The sequence below is a fragment of the Vigna unguiculata genome, chromosome 8 (assembly GCF_037176805.1).
Source record: "Vigna unguiculata cultivar grain cowpea cultivar isolate G323 ecotype 2 chromosome 8, ASM3717680v1, whole genome shotgun sequence".
Classification (NCBI taxonomy): Eukaryota; Viridiplantae; Streptophyta; class Magnoliopsida; order Fabales; family Fabaceae; genus Vigna; species Vigna unguiculata.
Window position 1 is genome coordinate 28,936,086 of NC_140799.1, and position 17,073 is coordinate 28,953,158.

A 17,073-nucleotide genomic window follows, 5' to 3' on the forward strand; every position below is an offset into this window, starting at 1 on the left:
AAAGAGAATTTTGATCCGAAAAGTAGCAATGATTTCTTTCTTTTTGACCGATTGAGAATGCATGATGATGTTAACACAAGTTATGATTTCTATTTTCCTTTTTGAATTTGAGGAATAATATGTGCATGATGCATTCTTATGCCAACATATATAAGTTTAAAAGACATTTTGCAACACCTCAAGAACCACAAATCATGCATGGGTGGCTAAACTAAAGCAAACATTAAGCATGGAAATCAAATACTAACATAGACATGGAAAAGCATATGGATTAACATCACAAAATACACAAGATTCAATTTATTACATTAATCTCAACACATAGGTTTAGCTATCTGTGGTGGAGAACTTAAGGTTTACAAATAGAAGAGATAGGGAAGAAATGGAAACCAAAGAGAAGATGCAAGCCCTCTCCTAAGGTTCTTGCCAGCCACTCCATGCTCCAATTACACCTTTCATTCACGTCTCCATCTCCCAATCGCAACTCATCTTCCTCTCCAACCCTAAAAGGGGGGAAAACCATCATGAATGGAGGAGAAGACCCAAGGAGGAGTGGGAGAGCTTCCCAACACTTCTAGCAACCTCCAAGAGGCTCTCCAAGCACCCCAACGTGTTTCTCTATCGTGCAAAATGAGGAATGGTCTAAACCTTTGTGAGAAACAAGATTAAAATCCCATTTTTTGACATGTCAGCCTTGTTTCCAACGCTCAGCACCAGGTTTTACGAATTGAATGGCGTTCAGCCTCACTTTCACCGCTCAGCCTTGTGGCGCTCAGTCCTAGTTTGCCATCGCTCAGCCTTGTGGCGCTCAACTTCATTTTTCCACCGCTCAACCTTTGGGCAGTTTGATAGCATTGTGTATTTGTAGCACTTGGCGTGATTCCAATGGCACACGATGCAAGTATTTGCTTCAAAATCAATATTTTATTGTCGAATCATGCTCCCTTGAGTTCTTGTTTGTTTTCCTCCACCACAAACGTTTCCCATTAACTTATTTAACACACTTAAAAGAGAGATTAGAGGCAAAACAAACATAAAACAACTAAAACATAAAACAAAACAAAACACACTAAACTTGAGGATATAATAAGATAAAAACTAGGAAAGAGTTTATTTATTCATGACAATAAACACACAAAAAGAGGTAAAATGAACATTATCACTAGCCTCTTGAGACAATACGAAATTGGATTTAATGGGCCAATTTGAAACTAAGCTTAAGGCCTAGAGTGGAAACTAGGCTTAGGGGACAATGTGGAAAATAGATTTAGGGGTCAACAAAAAGTTGGGCTTTGTGGACGAGTGTGAAAACTAGGCTTATGGTTAAGAAGGACAAACTAAATGAAACAAACACTATTAAAGCTAATATTTTTATCACATTTTTATGAAATCTAAATTTTCCTAAGCAATTAACAAAAACTAGTTAATTCAAAACAAACTAATATTTATTTAAACTAAAATGACATTTTTAGAAAGGAAAATTAGGCAAAATAGGAGTGCTAACAGTCCATGGTAAGGTTTTGTCATTTATTAGTAGAACTCGAGCACAAGGAATTGTGGGCCTTGAAGGCCATGAAATATGATTTAAAGTCAGCTGGTGAGAAAAGAAAATTGCAATTGTATGAGTTAGAAGAACTAAGATTGCAAAAATGATAAGGCGACATGCTTAACAATGCGGTCATTAAAATGAATGAATGAAATAAAAAGCAAAAAAAAAATGCAAAAGGAAAAAAGAATGAAAGAAAACTAATGTCTTTGAAAGAGGGGAACTTATTGTTATCTAGACAAAAGCAAGTGAAAGAAAACTAAACCAATTAGGAAAATCCTCTTTGTCAATCCTTTTCAACTAATCCCTTCCATATCCGCTACCTTTTTTCAAACAATACCCCTTGTTCATTCAAGTTCTTTTCCATACATCAAAACTAGAATAACTTTGTGAGTCTCACATGAATTTTACGCCCTAATGTTCATAAATCCATATCTTTTGAAACAAAGCCGATTGTTCATTCAAATTCTTCTTTATAGACCAAAATTGGGGCAGCTTTACGGGTTTCACATTAATTTCTCACCTAAAATTCACAAATCCATATCCTCATACAACTTTTCCCAAACACCTCTTTCACAAATTACATGTCCTTTTAGGAATGTGTGAGGAACAACATGCCCACATGGTTATCCTAGTCTCCTCAAAACCCTTCCAAACATCTCCTACTTATCACTCATCTATGAATTCAAGTAAGCATGCACAAATTTTGCGAAAGAAAAAGTCAAGTGTATAATCATCTCAAATATTAGACCACGAGATGTGTGACATTCGTCACTTTCATGAAACATTGAGAATAAATATGAGTTTAATGATTGTGAATAAAACAATTGACTTAGACATGCATAGAAAAATCAAAAGACAAGACACAACCAGTTTTTTTTATCAGACATTCAAGTATTCATGCATATTGGGTTTTTGACACCCTAATTGTAACGGTAATTTTTGACACATTGAGTAGCAAGAAAATTGAAAAAAACATTTTTATATATTCATCATTCACAAGTCAACAAAATTATATGCATCTTGTATAACAATCACAACATATGTTGCCATCAATCCATCAAAAAGAAAATCTTTCGGATTGAAGCCCTCTTCATTCATATGAATGGTTATTAAATCCCTCTCCTTCAAAAATACAAAAGATCAATATACATCCAGGCCTCCTCTTTCAAGTTACAAAGTTCTTATCAATCAGGTTTTCTCTCGCATATCAACTTAATATTGTTCATACAGGATTAGTACATAATAGAAGATGAATACTTAATAATGATAAAAAAATAATTTTATCAATATATATATATATATATATATATATATATATATATATATATATATATATATATATATATATATATATATTATGCCTTTACATTCTTGTGATGCATAAGCCTTCAATTTCACACCTGACCTAGTGAATATATCTAGGGTTAGTTTCAAATTTCATCACTACATTTTAAGAACATAGTATACTTTCCTTTGTTATTACACCTTTGAGCTAATAGTGTCCTAGATCACATTATCTCAAATCAAATCAATATTCCATGAAGGCTCATTGTCCAAATTCCTCTTATTCTTTTTTTCTCAAATAATTTCAAGTTTTCTCCCTCTGTTGCATAGCACATCACACTTAGCATTCTCTTTTCGCCTTTCCTCTTACATCTTGCCTCGTCCATTTCCGCCATGCACCACATCTCCAAATAATGAACGATGAGTTTTCTTTTGGATAAAGTAACTTTTACTACATGTAATAAATATTTTTAAAAGTAAGTGTTGTATTAATATATCTTTTAATAGTCAATATATTTAAATTATTCATAAGATTAATTATAAATTATTAAAGAAAAACTAATTTAAATCTTATAAAAAAACATAAAAGAATAATTTAAATTTCTAACACTAAGAGTATAAGCGAAATCTGAAAAAAGATAACACATAATTAATTTAGACACGCCATTAAAAAGTCATATAAGAGTCTGAGTATAATTAATATATAATCCATGAGCCACAATTTTAAATTACAAACTTTTACATACTAATACTTAACTCGTACCAAATGAGTTAGTCCAAAGATGAGTGATTAGGAATTTTTATGTCAACATTCACGCAACAACTATTTGAATCACTCCATGATGTTTTCGGAGAGTTGATTGTACCATCATTTTCTAACATTTCATGAGGATAAAAGGAGGGTTTTGGAGGAATGGCAAGACTTTCAACTTTTCCTTCAAGCATCTCTACAACCTTATTCATTGATGGACGATCACTTGGTTTGAATTGTATACACCAAAGTGCAACTATAAACATTTTTTTCATCAAAATCTTATCCATTTCTAAAACACCTTCCATGTCAATATCTTTGTCTTCTTTAAATTGATCATGGATCCAAAAGGGAAAATAATATTGACTTGAATATTCTGCATGAGGATTTGAGTTTTTTCTTCTACTCGCCATTTCCATCAAAAGCATTCCAAAACTATAAACATCAGCTTTATAAGAAACTCCACCTATATTTTTGTAAAATAACTCTGGAGCCATGTACCCCAATGTTCCTCTTATTGCAGTTAAAATAATGGATCCATCTTTTGTAGGATACAACCTTGCAAGTCCAAAATCTGAAACCTTTGGAGTAAAGTTATTATCTAGAAGAATATTATGAGGCTTGATATCAAAATGTAAAATCTGCACATCACAACCTTGATGAAGATATGCAATCCCATGAGCAATTCCAAGGGATATTTCATATATCTTCTCATGTCTCAAAGGAGCACTTCCTTTTTTAGAAAAAATGTATTTATCCAACGATCCATTAGGCATGTATTCATAAATTAGACCACGCTTTTTTCCTTCAACATAATATCCAATAAGACCAACTACATTCACATGATGTATTCTTCCAATAGTAGCTACTTCATTAACAAAGTCTTCTCCACTATCTTTAGATTTGTTCAACATCTTCACTGCTACGTCTAACCCACTTCGAAGCTTTCCTTTATATACTGAACCAAAACCTCCTTCACCTAACTTTACTTTGAAACCTTTAGTCATTTTCTTCACTTCTTTATACTCATATCTAATGGGATTTATATTGTTGTCCAACAAAAAATTTTCAATGTTTTCATACAGTGAAAAATGTCTTCTTCGCCATTTATAGACGAATAACACTAGCAAAAGTGAGAGTCCAAATAAATACCTAACTGCTATGAATATTGGTAGAATATCTTGCCCTATTAATTCTCCATCACGATAGTCCGACAGTGATCGTTTGATATTTTTTATTCTATTGACAAATCCTGTCCAAAAAGTTTGGTCAAAAGGTAAAACATGAACTGGTCTAATAAATAACTTTTTGCATGAAAGAAATCAGCTAGCATAATTGATTAAATAAATTAAAAATGAAGAAATATTTAACTTACCATGTGTGACAAATGCAACATAACCTGCAAAAACAAAAGAGTCCTTAAATGATACAAAAATATCCATAACATGAGACAAAAAAGAACTTAATTAATATTATAAAATTTAGTGATACACATATTCCACAAATACATTATTAAATATTTATAAATGCACGCATATTAAGTAAATAATTATGCTGTATAAATAAATTATCAACAATTATCTTTAGCTATCATAATTTTAGCTGCCAAATAAATTAGTATCTAAATTAATCACTAATTAATATATTAATGACTAATTTAGACACTTTGATAATCAAATCATTGATAATTAATTTTAATGATCAATTTATAATATAATTAATTAGTAATTAAAAGTTTTCATTCATAATAATGACTATTTTAGAGACTAATATTTTTAATTTGTAAATTAATATCTAAATTAGTCACTATAGTTAACCAATTATTTTTTGTCTTTAAAATTAGTTATTATTTAAAAATTCTCCTCAATATAAATATATATATATATATATATATATATATATAATTTTATTTGTGTTAACTCTATTATAAACATTATTATTTCTTTTATCTTCATCGCTTATATTTATTATTATTATTTTACCATTTTATATAAATAGATTATGAAAAATGATAAAATAATAATAATAAACATAAATAATGATAAAAATAATAATGTCTATAGAAACTACGTCTATATAAATAGATTATGAAAAACAAACCTTGAGATAACTTTTTCCTCTATTCTACGTCTCTTCTCTTCATATGTTTATATGATACTCTCTACGTTATTTTATGTTTAGTGTTGAAATTATAGGGATAGAATACATTTTTAGTGCGTTAAGTAAGTGAAAATTGAAATAAGTTCTTTGAAATTTTGAACAATTTAGTCCTTTTAAATAAATTTTGTTAAGTTTATTTGACGTTTCTAACACATTTTTCAGTTAACATTAAAACGAAAATGTATCAAACAGTGTAAACAACTTAAGTTTTGTTACGAAATGCGATTAAAACGTCAACTAAACTTAATAAAATTTTGTTAAGTTAGGGGACTAAATTGGGTCAAAATTTCAAAAAATGGCTAATTTCAATTTTTATTAAAAGTGAAAGGACCAATAACATATTTAACACAAATTATAAACAATTAAGTCACTTTTCTTTTCATTTATTTTTTGTGCTTTATATATATATATATATATATATATATATATATATATATATATATATATATATATATATATATATATATATTGCATAAATAGCCTGGATGATTTGGTGCTTGAAGTTTTGATAAAGGTACTTGAAGTCATTGCCTTAGAACATGTTGGAACCATGCTTACATTGATGAAGATATGGAGATTTGATGTTTCATGTGTTGATCAAGCCTCGTATGTGTGCTCTTTGTCTGGATTATTCATGGAGCAAACAAACTTGAAGATTGTAATTCATGTTGTAGACCATTTTGCATTAATTAGATGTATAAGGTCTTAGTTGTGTCTTTTAATCTATTGTTTTTCAACAGGTTAAATGGTGTCTTTTAATCTGTTGAATGAATTAACATATTAAAAATGTTGTTGCGGTAGTTTTAACTGGCACTTGTTCATTCAATTGATTTAATTTGTAATCGACTAATTTCACTTAACTTAAGTGAAATCAACCGATTGATTTGAAAATCAACATGTTGAATTTTGTAATAATTTGACTATTAAAGTTGTGTTTTTCAAAAGAGAGGTGAGTAGACTATTTTTTAGCGCAAAAACTATCTCGAAATAGTGGAATTCTCTCTCTTTCGTGATCATACAGAGTGTAGCTGGTGAAGATTGATCTTTGATCATTCTTGGAGCCTTTTGCTTGGTGTTTGAAGCTTAGAGAATGTAGTTTTGGTAGTCAAGGTTGTGCTACCACTGAGGTTTGGTCTTTCTCAAGCTTTTAGGTTGTGCTTGGTGGTTTTCCAGGTCTACAAGAGGTGTCTTGCTGTACTGGTTTGATTCTTGTGTGATTCAAGAGTCATTGTGTGGTGTTCTTGCATATTTTGAAAGTGTAATGTTGTGAACTTTATAAATCTTTTGAAATATTGCAAAGTCAGGCTCGGGTTGCCTTGACTAACTAAATGTAACTCAGGTTTGAGTGAATCAGTTTAAAAATCTTGTGCATTTTTCTTTTCTCTAACCCTTCTCTCTTGTATTACACTTTAAAGTTTAAGGAATTTTGATTTGAATAATCTTTTTGACATTCTTGTGTGATCTGACTACAACATTGCTCATGTTTGTCTAACTCATTTGAACCTATCTTGATTGATCTTTCATATTGTTTCTGACTTAAATCACAAATTCGTATTTCTGCATTTTTTCCAGTTTTTCAATCAACTGTTTTTGTGATTAAACCTGTTGATTCTATTAGTATTGTATCTGTTTGTATCTGTTTAATGAAATCAATCAGCTAACTCTGTTTTTGATCGATTGAAAGTGTCCAGTTTAAGTGTGTTCGCATCCATACTTAGTGGTTGATTTGATTCAATTGAAAATTGTTTTAAGCTTCTAAAAGTCACCTTATTTTTTAACTAGCCAATTCAACATCATCTTCTTGACATTTCAACCATTTCAATACTTACAAATTTTGTACAACTAAATGACTTTTTATTTAGTTGGGTAATGATTTTATCTATGTTGTATATAGCTGAAATTATCAATTGAAATTGTAAGGCATGATTTTTATAAATATGAAGTTTAAATGCAAGATAGAAAGTTTATAAATAAGTTATAAAGATTTATTCTTTATTTCATTAATTTTCTAAAACTTATTTTCTCAAAAAATTATTTTTGTCGAATTCTCTCTAGAATTAGAGAATAATCGACACTCTCCTATTATACCAATATTATTTGGGAAGTTGATAATCAAACTAGAACAACCAAAGTTGTTATCCTAATAAGTAGTTCAATTTCTAAAAGAAATTTGTTTCTTCCATGTACTTTAAAGGAGAGATTAAAGGAGAGACATTAAGGATGTAAGGTTTATTATTTGGAGACCAAATCAGTAGATAAATAAAATTTTTAGAAGGAGTAGATAAATAAAAATTTTAAAAGGAGGATTTGTTAATAGACACAATATCTTCGTGTAAGGGAAGTTAAAATTATATATCATCTAATCAATATAAAGATTATTGGGATGTGGAAAGAATGTGTAGCTAAATTTGTATATATGGGAAATATGATATTTATGTCTTTGCATATAATTTTGACAACCAGTGCTAATCATATGAATTTTTCTTTTAACAGTTAGGATTTTTATTTGAGGTCTCTGGTCAGAGAAATTATTTTTGTAATTTTAATATGATTAATGAAAATATTATAAAATTTTTAAATAATAAACAAATAAAAATGGAATAAAAATAATGAATAAATAAATATGGAAATATGGAAATATTGATATGAATAAAAATAGTTATATTGTATACTCTATATAATAAAAATGAACAACAAATATAAATTTTGTAAAATATGAACCAATGTGTGGTTTAGAAACAATTTGATATACCATTGAATGAAATAAAAAATAAAAATAAAACAAATGTATAATTAATAGTATGATAAAATAAAAAAATACCTTATAGATCTATGAAAACTTTTTAAATATCAACTTAGTAAATGGTTGCCAGATAACAAAAATTACTTTAATGAAACAAAATAGTGCTTCAAAAAAGATAAAAATCAATAATAATAGCATGAAAATAAAATTTTTATATTACCCTAGTGAATAAAAGATTTATGCTATTGAACACTTAAATTGAATATTGTCTTAAAGATTCTTATGTGAAAAGAAGATATACGATAAATAAAAATATTAAAAAAAGTAGAAATATTTAAATTGAGAATTTCATGATAAATGTTGTGATAAGATGAAAAATATCTTGGAGATGTAAATGAATTTCATGACAAGGTAAACAATTATAAGAAATAAAAAATAGAATATATATATATATATATATATATATATATATATATATATATATATATATATATATATATATATATATATATATATATATATATATATATATATATATATATATAAGGTTACTTAATAGACTATAAGTATTTTAATAATTTAAACAGGGATAGACAATAGTGGGGATGAGTATTTTGGCGAGTATGATGACAAAGATGGGAGGGATATGTACATCTTCATCCCCATCCCCATACCTAATTGAAAAAGTTGGGTATTTTCCATACTTATACTCATACCTAGCCATGTATACCTGGCACTTTAAGATATAGTATACATCCAAATCTTTCTTTTCATTTCTCTTTGGCTATGAAAGCGATAACAGTCATGAAACCTCAATATAGTATCAAGAGTGTTTGCTTCTGCTAAGCCAAGTCTCCTTCTTTGTTCTACTTTTGTTCTTTTCTTGCTTTTTTGATGGCATCGACGAACGCCGTTACGATGGATGAATCATAGAATCCTTCAAGTTCTTTCTACTTACATCGGGTGAAAATCCAGGAGTAACATTGATCAACAACATTCAGCTTGATGGGGCTAATTACCATGCTTGGAGTCGTGCCATGAAATGTGCCATGATCTCCAAGAACAAACACAAGTTTCTCGACGACAATGTCAAAACTCCAGAACAAGGAACCGCCCTCCATGACACTTGGGAAAGATGCAACATGATGGCGATATCATGGCTGACACACACCATGAATACCCATATCGCTCAAAGCGTCGTGTACATTGAAAATGCAAAGGATGTGTGGGATGATCTCGCGAACGTTTTTCAAAGGGAGACCATTTAGGATCTCTGGTTTCAAGAACTACATTCAACCGAACAAGGAGAAAGATCTATCACAAATTTCTTCACAAATCTAAAAGCGTTGTGGGAGGAACTTGATCTCTCAGACCAATGTTGGGCTACACCTGTAAGGTTAAGTGTGAATGTGATTTCATTAAGACGGTTATCAAGCACAAAGAATCTAAGTACATTATGTGTTTCCTGAAAGGTCTCAATGATGTTTATGGTATTGTGAAGACGCAAATTTTGTTGATGAAACCATTGCGAGTATAAATCGTGTTTTCTCTCTTGTTATGCAAGAAGAACGACACCTAGTTGGAAATACCATAGAAGCTAGTAAGATCTTGATGAGTGCTGCAACCACTAAGGATTAAAGAACCTCCAAGAGTAATAATGATAATTGAAAGGTATAAGGAGAGGGCAAGAACATAAATCAGAATAATGGCAAACCATGCAGTTCTTGCCACAAACTATACCACACCGTAGATGAGTGTTATGCTAAGCACGACTATCCTCCTTGGTACAAGACCAATGTGAAAAGGTTGTTATCAACACTATTACTAAGAAGGAAGAAACTGTGAATAAACAGCAGAATCATCAAATAAGAAAAGAAAGTAATCTTTTCTCAAATGCACATCAAATCATGAAGTTGATTCAAGAAGCCAAAGGTGACATTTCATAGAAGGTTAACAATCTCGTGACTGATGCCACTGGTGAGAAATCCTCTGATGGTAAGAATAGAAACAATACATGGATTTTAGATACAGGTTCAACAAACCATGTTACCTTTGATGCTTTTAATTTTATGGTTTTTAGAAAGATAAGGCCCACATGTATTAAACTACCAAATGGAGCACATATATTTGCACATTATGATGGCATTATGAAACTTTTTGAGAATTTTTTTCTTGTAAAAGATTGTTAAATTCCACAACTGGAAACTAATTTTCTCCTTTGATTTATGTCAGATCCAAGATGCGTGTTCTTTGAAGATGATTTGAGAAGCTAGGATCCAATAAGGGTTATACATACTGAAATTGCCAGAAGCTGCAAAGATTGTGAACTCCTTTTCCAATATTAGTGAGGCACGTAATGACAACTCAAAGAGTCAAGATGGGGGAATATGATACAAAAGGCTGGGGCATCCCTCAGATAAAGTTTTATATCTTATCAGTAAACATTTTCCTTGCATTGTGTTTAGTGAAACCAAACCTTGTTATGTATGTCATTTCTCAAGACAAACTAGGCTTTCTTTTAATAATAGTAGTTCATATTTTGAACATATTTTTGACTTGATACATGTTGACATTTGGGGGCCTTACGGCACCACCTCTATACATGGGCATAAATGTTTTTTTACTATAGTGGATGATCATAACAGGTTCTGTTGGATATTTCTGATGAAAACAAAAACTAAAACTAAAGATTCTCTAACTAAGTTTGTTATCATGGCTAACACTCAATTTCACAAGAAAATTAAAGTCCTACGTTCTGATAATGGAAGTGAGTTCATGTGTAAAGACTTTTATGATGATTTTGGTATAATTCATCAAACTAGATGCATAGAAACTCCCTAACAAAACTCTATTGTATAAATAAAACATAGACATATTCTAGAAGTTTGTATAAGTCTCATTTTTCAATGCAATATTCCCATGGTTTTCTAGTCCTATGTTGTTATGCAATATGTTTTTGTGATAAATCATTTGCCTACTAAAGTCTTGAAAGGAAAAACTCTTTATGAGTTAGTCTATAAGACCATACCCAATTTTGATGATGTTAAGGTTTTTGGATCCCTATGTTTTGCCTCTAGCTTACAAAGGAATAGATCTAAATTCGACACAAGAGCTAGGAAATATATGTTCTTAGGTTACCAAAATGGCACTAAAGGATATTTTATGTTGGACATTAAGAGTAGGGAGATTTTTGTTTCCAGGGATGTTACTTTCTATGAAAAATTGTTTCCTTATGCCAATCAAATTGATCATGTTTTGCAAAAAAATAAAGTGTATCAAATATCTGACTTAAATTATTTTTTTGAACCTATCAATTACAACATTAATAATACTTAAACTAAACATGTCCAACCGAATCTCAAATTCAAAACATCATTGATCTTTTGAGACGTTACACTTGAAATAGAAGAGCTCCTACTTTTTTACAAGATTAACAATGCTAACTTAGCTTTCACATAAAGAGTAATGACACAAATGTTATTTATCCTTTATCTTCTTGTGTTCATTACAGTAGACTTTCTCCTTCACACATGAAATATGTTCTTGTTGTATCCATCAATAAAAAGCCACACACTTACAATAAAGTTGTCGTTTTTCCCGAATGGAGAAAGGCCATGATAGAGGAAATTAAAGCCCTTGAACAAAATGAGACTTGGGAAGTTTTTAATCCTTCTCAAGGCAAGAAACCCATAGGATGCAGATGGGTCTATAAGATAAAATATAATGTAGGTGGTGAAGTGGAACATTACAAAGCAATGCTTGTAGCCAAGGGCTACACTCAACTGGAGGGCATTGATTATTTGTACTTTTTACCCTGTAGCAAAATTGACCACCATCAAATTTCTCCTTGCCATTTACCCTGCACAAAATTGCATTTGAAGTAGTTGGACGTGAAAAACACATTCCTCCATGGAGAGCTAGATGAAGAAGTTTATATGCTTCTTTCACCAGGGTGTACTAGTATAAAGAATAGGTAGGTTTACAGATTGAGAAAGTCCCTATATGGCTTGATGCAAGCTAGCAGACAATGGTTTGTCAAACTTTCATATCACCTTAAAGCTTGTGGTTTTTCTCAATCTGTATATGACCATTCCTTGTTTACAAAGATATTTGAAACTAACTTCATTGTCCTATTAGTTTACGTTGATGATATTATACTTATAAGAAATCATCTCCTTGACATTGAGCAGATCATGCAGTCCTTAGATGACACTTTGAAGGTAAAGAATGTGGGAAATCTGAAGGCTAGTGCTACCCCTATTGCCAAAGACACTAAAAATATGTTTAAAGATGGGACTCCTCTTAAGGACATCATCCCATATCAAAGGCTGATAAGACGTATCCTCTATCTTATGAAGACCAAGCCTAACATCGGATATGCGGTGGAGTTTTTGAGTCAATTCATTCAAGCTCCCACAGAAGAACACCTCACAACTGCCAACTGTGTGCTTCGTTACATTAAGACAACTCTTGGACATGGTCTCTTCTTTCCCAGTAACTCAAGCCTACAAATAAAAGGTTTATGTGATTATGACTAGATAACTTGCCACAACTTACGACGATCCACAATTGGGTTCTACGTCTTCCTTGGGTCATCTTTAGTAAGCTGGAAATTGAAAAAATAGTCCACCATCTTGAGGTCTTCATCAAAGGCAGAGTACAGGGCCCTTGCCACTCTCACTTGTGAGATATAATGGCTTGAATACATGATGGATGAGTTAAGGATTAAATCCAAGGAGCTAGTTGTGGTTTACCACGACAACCAATCAACATGTCACATTGCTTTGAACCCCATCTTCCACGAACGAACGAAACATATCGAAATATATTGTCACATCGTCTGTGAGAAGGTTCAAGCCAAGCTCTTCCAGCTCCTTCTGATAACCTCCATGCATTAAGCAACATATGTCTTTACAAACCCTCTTGATCCTGGCATCTTCAAAACTATTACATTTAAGCTCAAACTGGTTGATTTTCACTCCTGAGCTTATAGGGGGTGTTGGGTTTTACCGATTTCTCAATATAGTTAGTTTTTATTTTTTGTTTCAGAACTTTGTATATAAGCCATGTATACCAAACACTTTAAGGTATAATATACATCAGGATCTTTTCTTTCACTTCCTCTTTATCTCTCTGGCTATCAAAGTGATACCAGTCATGAAACCTCAATATTCCACGCTAAGAGGTAATATCTTCTAGAATATTTTTTTGTAAGAAGTGATACTCATTCTTTTTTTATTATTATTATCTGAATGTATTTTTTGTATGCATTGGGTAAATTAGGTTTGTACATAATATTGTAGTTCTTTTACATGTTTTCAAGCATCCTTGTACATTCTAAGTGATTGCACGATTCAAAAGTGATTATAATGAATTTTTTTGTCTAGATTTTGAAACAATCACACTAAAATTATGGTGATTGAAACTAGACGAAAGTTCTGATAAGATTGACCAAAAGAATGTTTATGTTATGCGTTCTTTATTTTAAGTTCTTTGTAGTTTGTTGGATTATTTATGATATCAAGTGCTATAAGAGGATTGCTAAGCTTTTATTACTAGAAGTTTTATAATACCATTTCAGTTTCCTCTTATCAGTATACAACCTACATTATTGTTTACAATTATGTTAATGTACAATTACTTAGTATATACCAATACTTTTATTTATATATTTTACATATTTTTATTATATCTACTACAAGTTCTATAAAACAAATAAATAGGAATATATATTAAAAAGTCTTACAATATATGAACGTACAATAGTGTTTATTTTAATGTTTGTTTTGGGATTCAATGCTTAAAATTCATATCAATGTAGTAAATACTTAAGCATGCTGAAAAGTATTTCTCTGAGATACTTTTACAAGAAAAAAAAATTTTTTTTTTTCTAAGCTACTACCCATAAATTAATCTTTAAAATTTCTCTCATGTTAATCAAATTATTCCTATTTACGAGTAGTTCATATTAATTACTCAAAAAAATAATTTTAATTGCAATTTTCATCTTTTTTATTTATTTTTATTTAGTCCCCACTTGTGTGTATCTAATTTAATTTTGTCCTAATTTTTTTCAGGAATTAAAATATTTTGGTAATCATTTTTTATAAAATTAAAATTAATTAAATATAAATATTTTTACAAAAGTAAGTACTGATATTTATATTGTTTCTCTCCAATTTCAGATTAAATTTATTATTTATATAAATATAATACTAATATTTTTAATTAAAAACAGAATTTTAACATATTATTTTATTAATTAATTTTTATTATGTACTCATGTTTTGTTATTTTTTTTTTCAAAATACAACAATATTGTCTCTTACTAATTTTAAACCAAAGTTTTTATTTGTATGAATGTTATACTAATATTTTTTTTATTAAAAATTACTTAATAAAATGACTTTTACCACTAAATCTTAATATAAATATCAAATACTTAATGTTTGTAAAAATTTTATACTTAATTAGTTTTAATTTTATAAAAAATTGATTTTAATTGTTAAAAAAAAATTGAATTATGGACTAAATTGAATCATTGAGACATATGTGGAGACTAAATTAAAATCAACACAATGATATCTGATGGTGACACTGACACGTGGCATTGCATTGCCACGTGACACTGACAATGCCACGTGTCCCATCAAAGACCTGACACGTGACCTTTTTATTATTTTTTTCAAAAAAAAAAAACAATTTAAATTTAAAAAAAAATAAAAAAAATCACAGACTAACAGGTGGCACACCATTAACGACGTTAGTTATCTCCATTTGGAAGAGACCTAATTGAAGCACTTTCTCAAAAGTTGAGATGCAATTGACATTTTTTTTAAAACCGAGTACCAGATTGACATACATCTACTAAAGTAAGTACCATACGAGTAATTAAACCTTATTTTCTTGTGGCACCTATGAACATGTGAAATATAGAATTCATTTGGATGGAAATTAAAAAAGAAAAATTAAAAATTTTTAATCAAAATTTAATCTTTAAAATGAAATAAATTTAAAAAAAAACATAGATAAAAATATTTAAAGAACCAAAATTCTAATTAAGCATAAAATTAATATTAAGCAATAAATAATGGAGAAAATATTGAGAAGCTGGTAATTACCCATGGGATAGCGTGCGTACCTCTAATGTATTGATTAATTCGTGATAGAATTCCTAAAATAACAAAGAGAAAAAACTTTGATTAAAAAATAAAAATAAAAAAATTAAATATAATATTATTTACATAAAAAATAAGAAGAAGAAAATAAATAAATAAATATTGACGTCGTGGGAAACGTATAAATACACAAAAATGTAGTTTATTTTTAAATATTATAATTAGAAGTTAAAGAAATAAAAAATAAGATACAGAAATTTAAAAATAAATAATGATAAAATTAACAGGTAAGATTAGGAAGAATAATATATCTCACCGCAATTGCTGACTGGGTGGTTGAACATTTCACAACCTGCGCATTCAATTTGTTGTGTGGTTTGATTGAGGCTGCAAGAGATACCCTTTCCACAGTAATCCCTGCAAACAAGTGGTAACCAAGACAACCAAAACCCTTCTTCCAGAGATTTGAGGATATCAGCATACGAAAAATTCCTGTCATGTGTCCAGTTTGCGAAGGTAGCAATCTTTAATCTGCACCCAACCTTCACATCCATCACTGTAAATTCCGTATCAATCACCTCACGGGAATCCAGAACGGCGTAGATAACGCCTCCAGAATCACAACCACCGGCTTTCACTTCCACATATCGAGGATCATCACTCACTCGGTTACTACAGTTTAGAAACATCACTTTTGCAGGAAAATAACGATACCAAATAATCAGCGGATCATTATCATACACACTGAAATTTCGTGTGGATAAGAAATTGCGAGGAAAAGAGCAAGAAGTGTCCTCCACAACACCCGCATCAGTCAGCCGGATTTTGTACCAATTGTAATCGATTTCCTTGACATAGTATTTTCCCGAAAACAGAGTAAGCAGTGTCCTGTTATTGACGCAATCAAATTCGTAGCTGGGGAGGCCGCAACCGCCAGGGTCGCCTTTCAGTCGGAATGGATACTTTATGTCGCGAATTTCGCCGCACGAAGAAGATGGACAGGATCTGCGATGCTTGGCACTGCAACTTTGGTGGAATAGCGCAAGAATGATGGCCACCGAGACAACCACTGATTGTGCGCAGCGAATGAAAGAAGATAAGAGGCTCATTGTTACATGAGCTCCTCAAATCGGAGAGAATGCACTTAAATATTAACTTAAAGGGTACCACCGGTTGAAATTATTAATAAATGAATATGATTTATCCTGGTATAAGAAAATAATAATAATCTATATTATTACATACAAAATTAAGGTTACATTATGTATTTCTCTCTATTTTGGTAAGAAAATATTAATTTGTTCTTTTTAGTTTTATTTATCTCAATTTAATCTTTATTGGTCCGTTAATATAATAGCGTTTTTGGTTTTGTTTTTATTTGGTAATTGCTCTAATCGAGTTTATTGAAATTTGATTTGAGGCTTTTTCCATCTCCTTCAATCAAGTCCTTTCGTTAGTGGATGTAGTA

General features: G+C 30.4%; 1 protein-coding gene across 3 annotated transcripts; it reads right to left on the reverse strand.

Annotated features, from left to right (window-relative positions):
* Nucleotides 1–251: 251 nt before the first annotated feature.
* LOC146884348 (LEAF RUST 10 DISEASE-RESISTANCE LOCUS RECEPTOR-LIKE PROTEIN KINASE-like 2.1) lies at nt 252–16,749 on the reverse strand. 3 transcript variants are annotated; one of them, XM_085665358.1, is made up of 5 exons: nt 15,922–16,747; nt 15,629–15,661; nt 4,960–4,983; nt 4,737–4,836; nt 252–1,003 (listed from the first exon to the last, which is right to left on the reverse strand). In XM_085665358.1, exons 1-5 carry the CDS (start codon nt 16,712–16,714, stop codon nt 925–927), a joined length of 1,029 nt encoding a protein of 342 aa, XP_085521484.1. In that variant the 5' UTR covers nt 16,715–16,747; the 3' UTR covers nt 252–924. The 3 variants fall into 3 exon arrangements, with proteins under 3 accessions (XP_085521484.1, XP_085521485.1, XP_085521483.1); XM_085665359.1 differs by having other exon boundaries at nt 252–990; nt 15,922–16,746; XM_085665357.1 differs by having other exon boundaries at nt 252–4,836; nt 15,922–16,749.
* Nucleotides 16,750–17,073: the final 324 nt, after the last annotated feature.

Excerpts from the sequence above, each read along its gene's own strand:
- LOC146884348 (XM_085665357.1), bottom strand. The coding sequence starts at position 16,714 with ATGAGCCTCTTATCTTCTTTCATTCGCTGCGCACAATCAGTGGTTGTC. Across the intron at positions 4,984-15,628 it reads AATTAATCAATACATTAGAG|GTTATGTTGCATTTGTCACA; the intron begins GTACGCACGCTA and ends TTGTTTTTGCAG. Across the intron at positions 4,837-4,959 it reads TGTTGCATTTGTCACACATG|GATTTGTCAATAGAATAAAA; the intron begins GTAAGTTAAATA and ends CTTTTTGGACAG.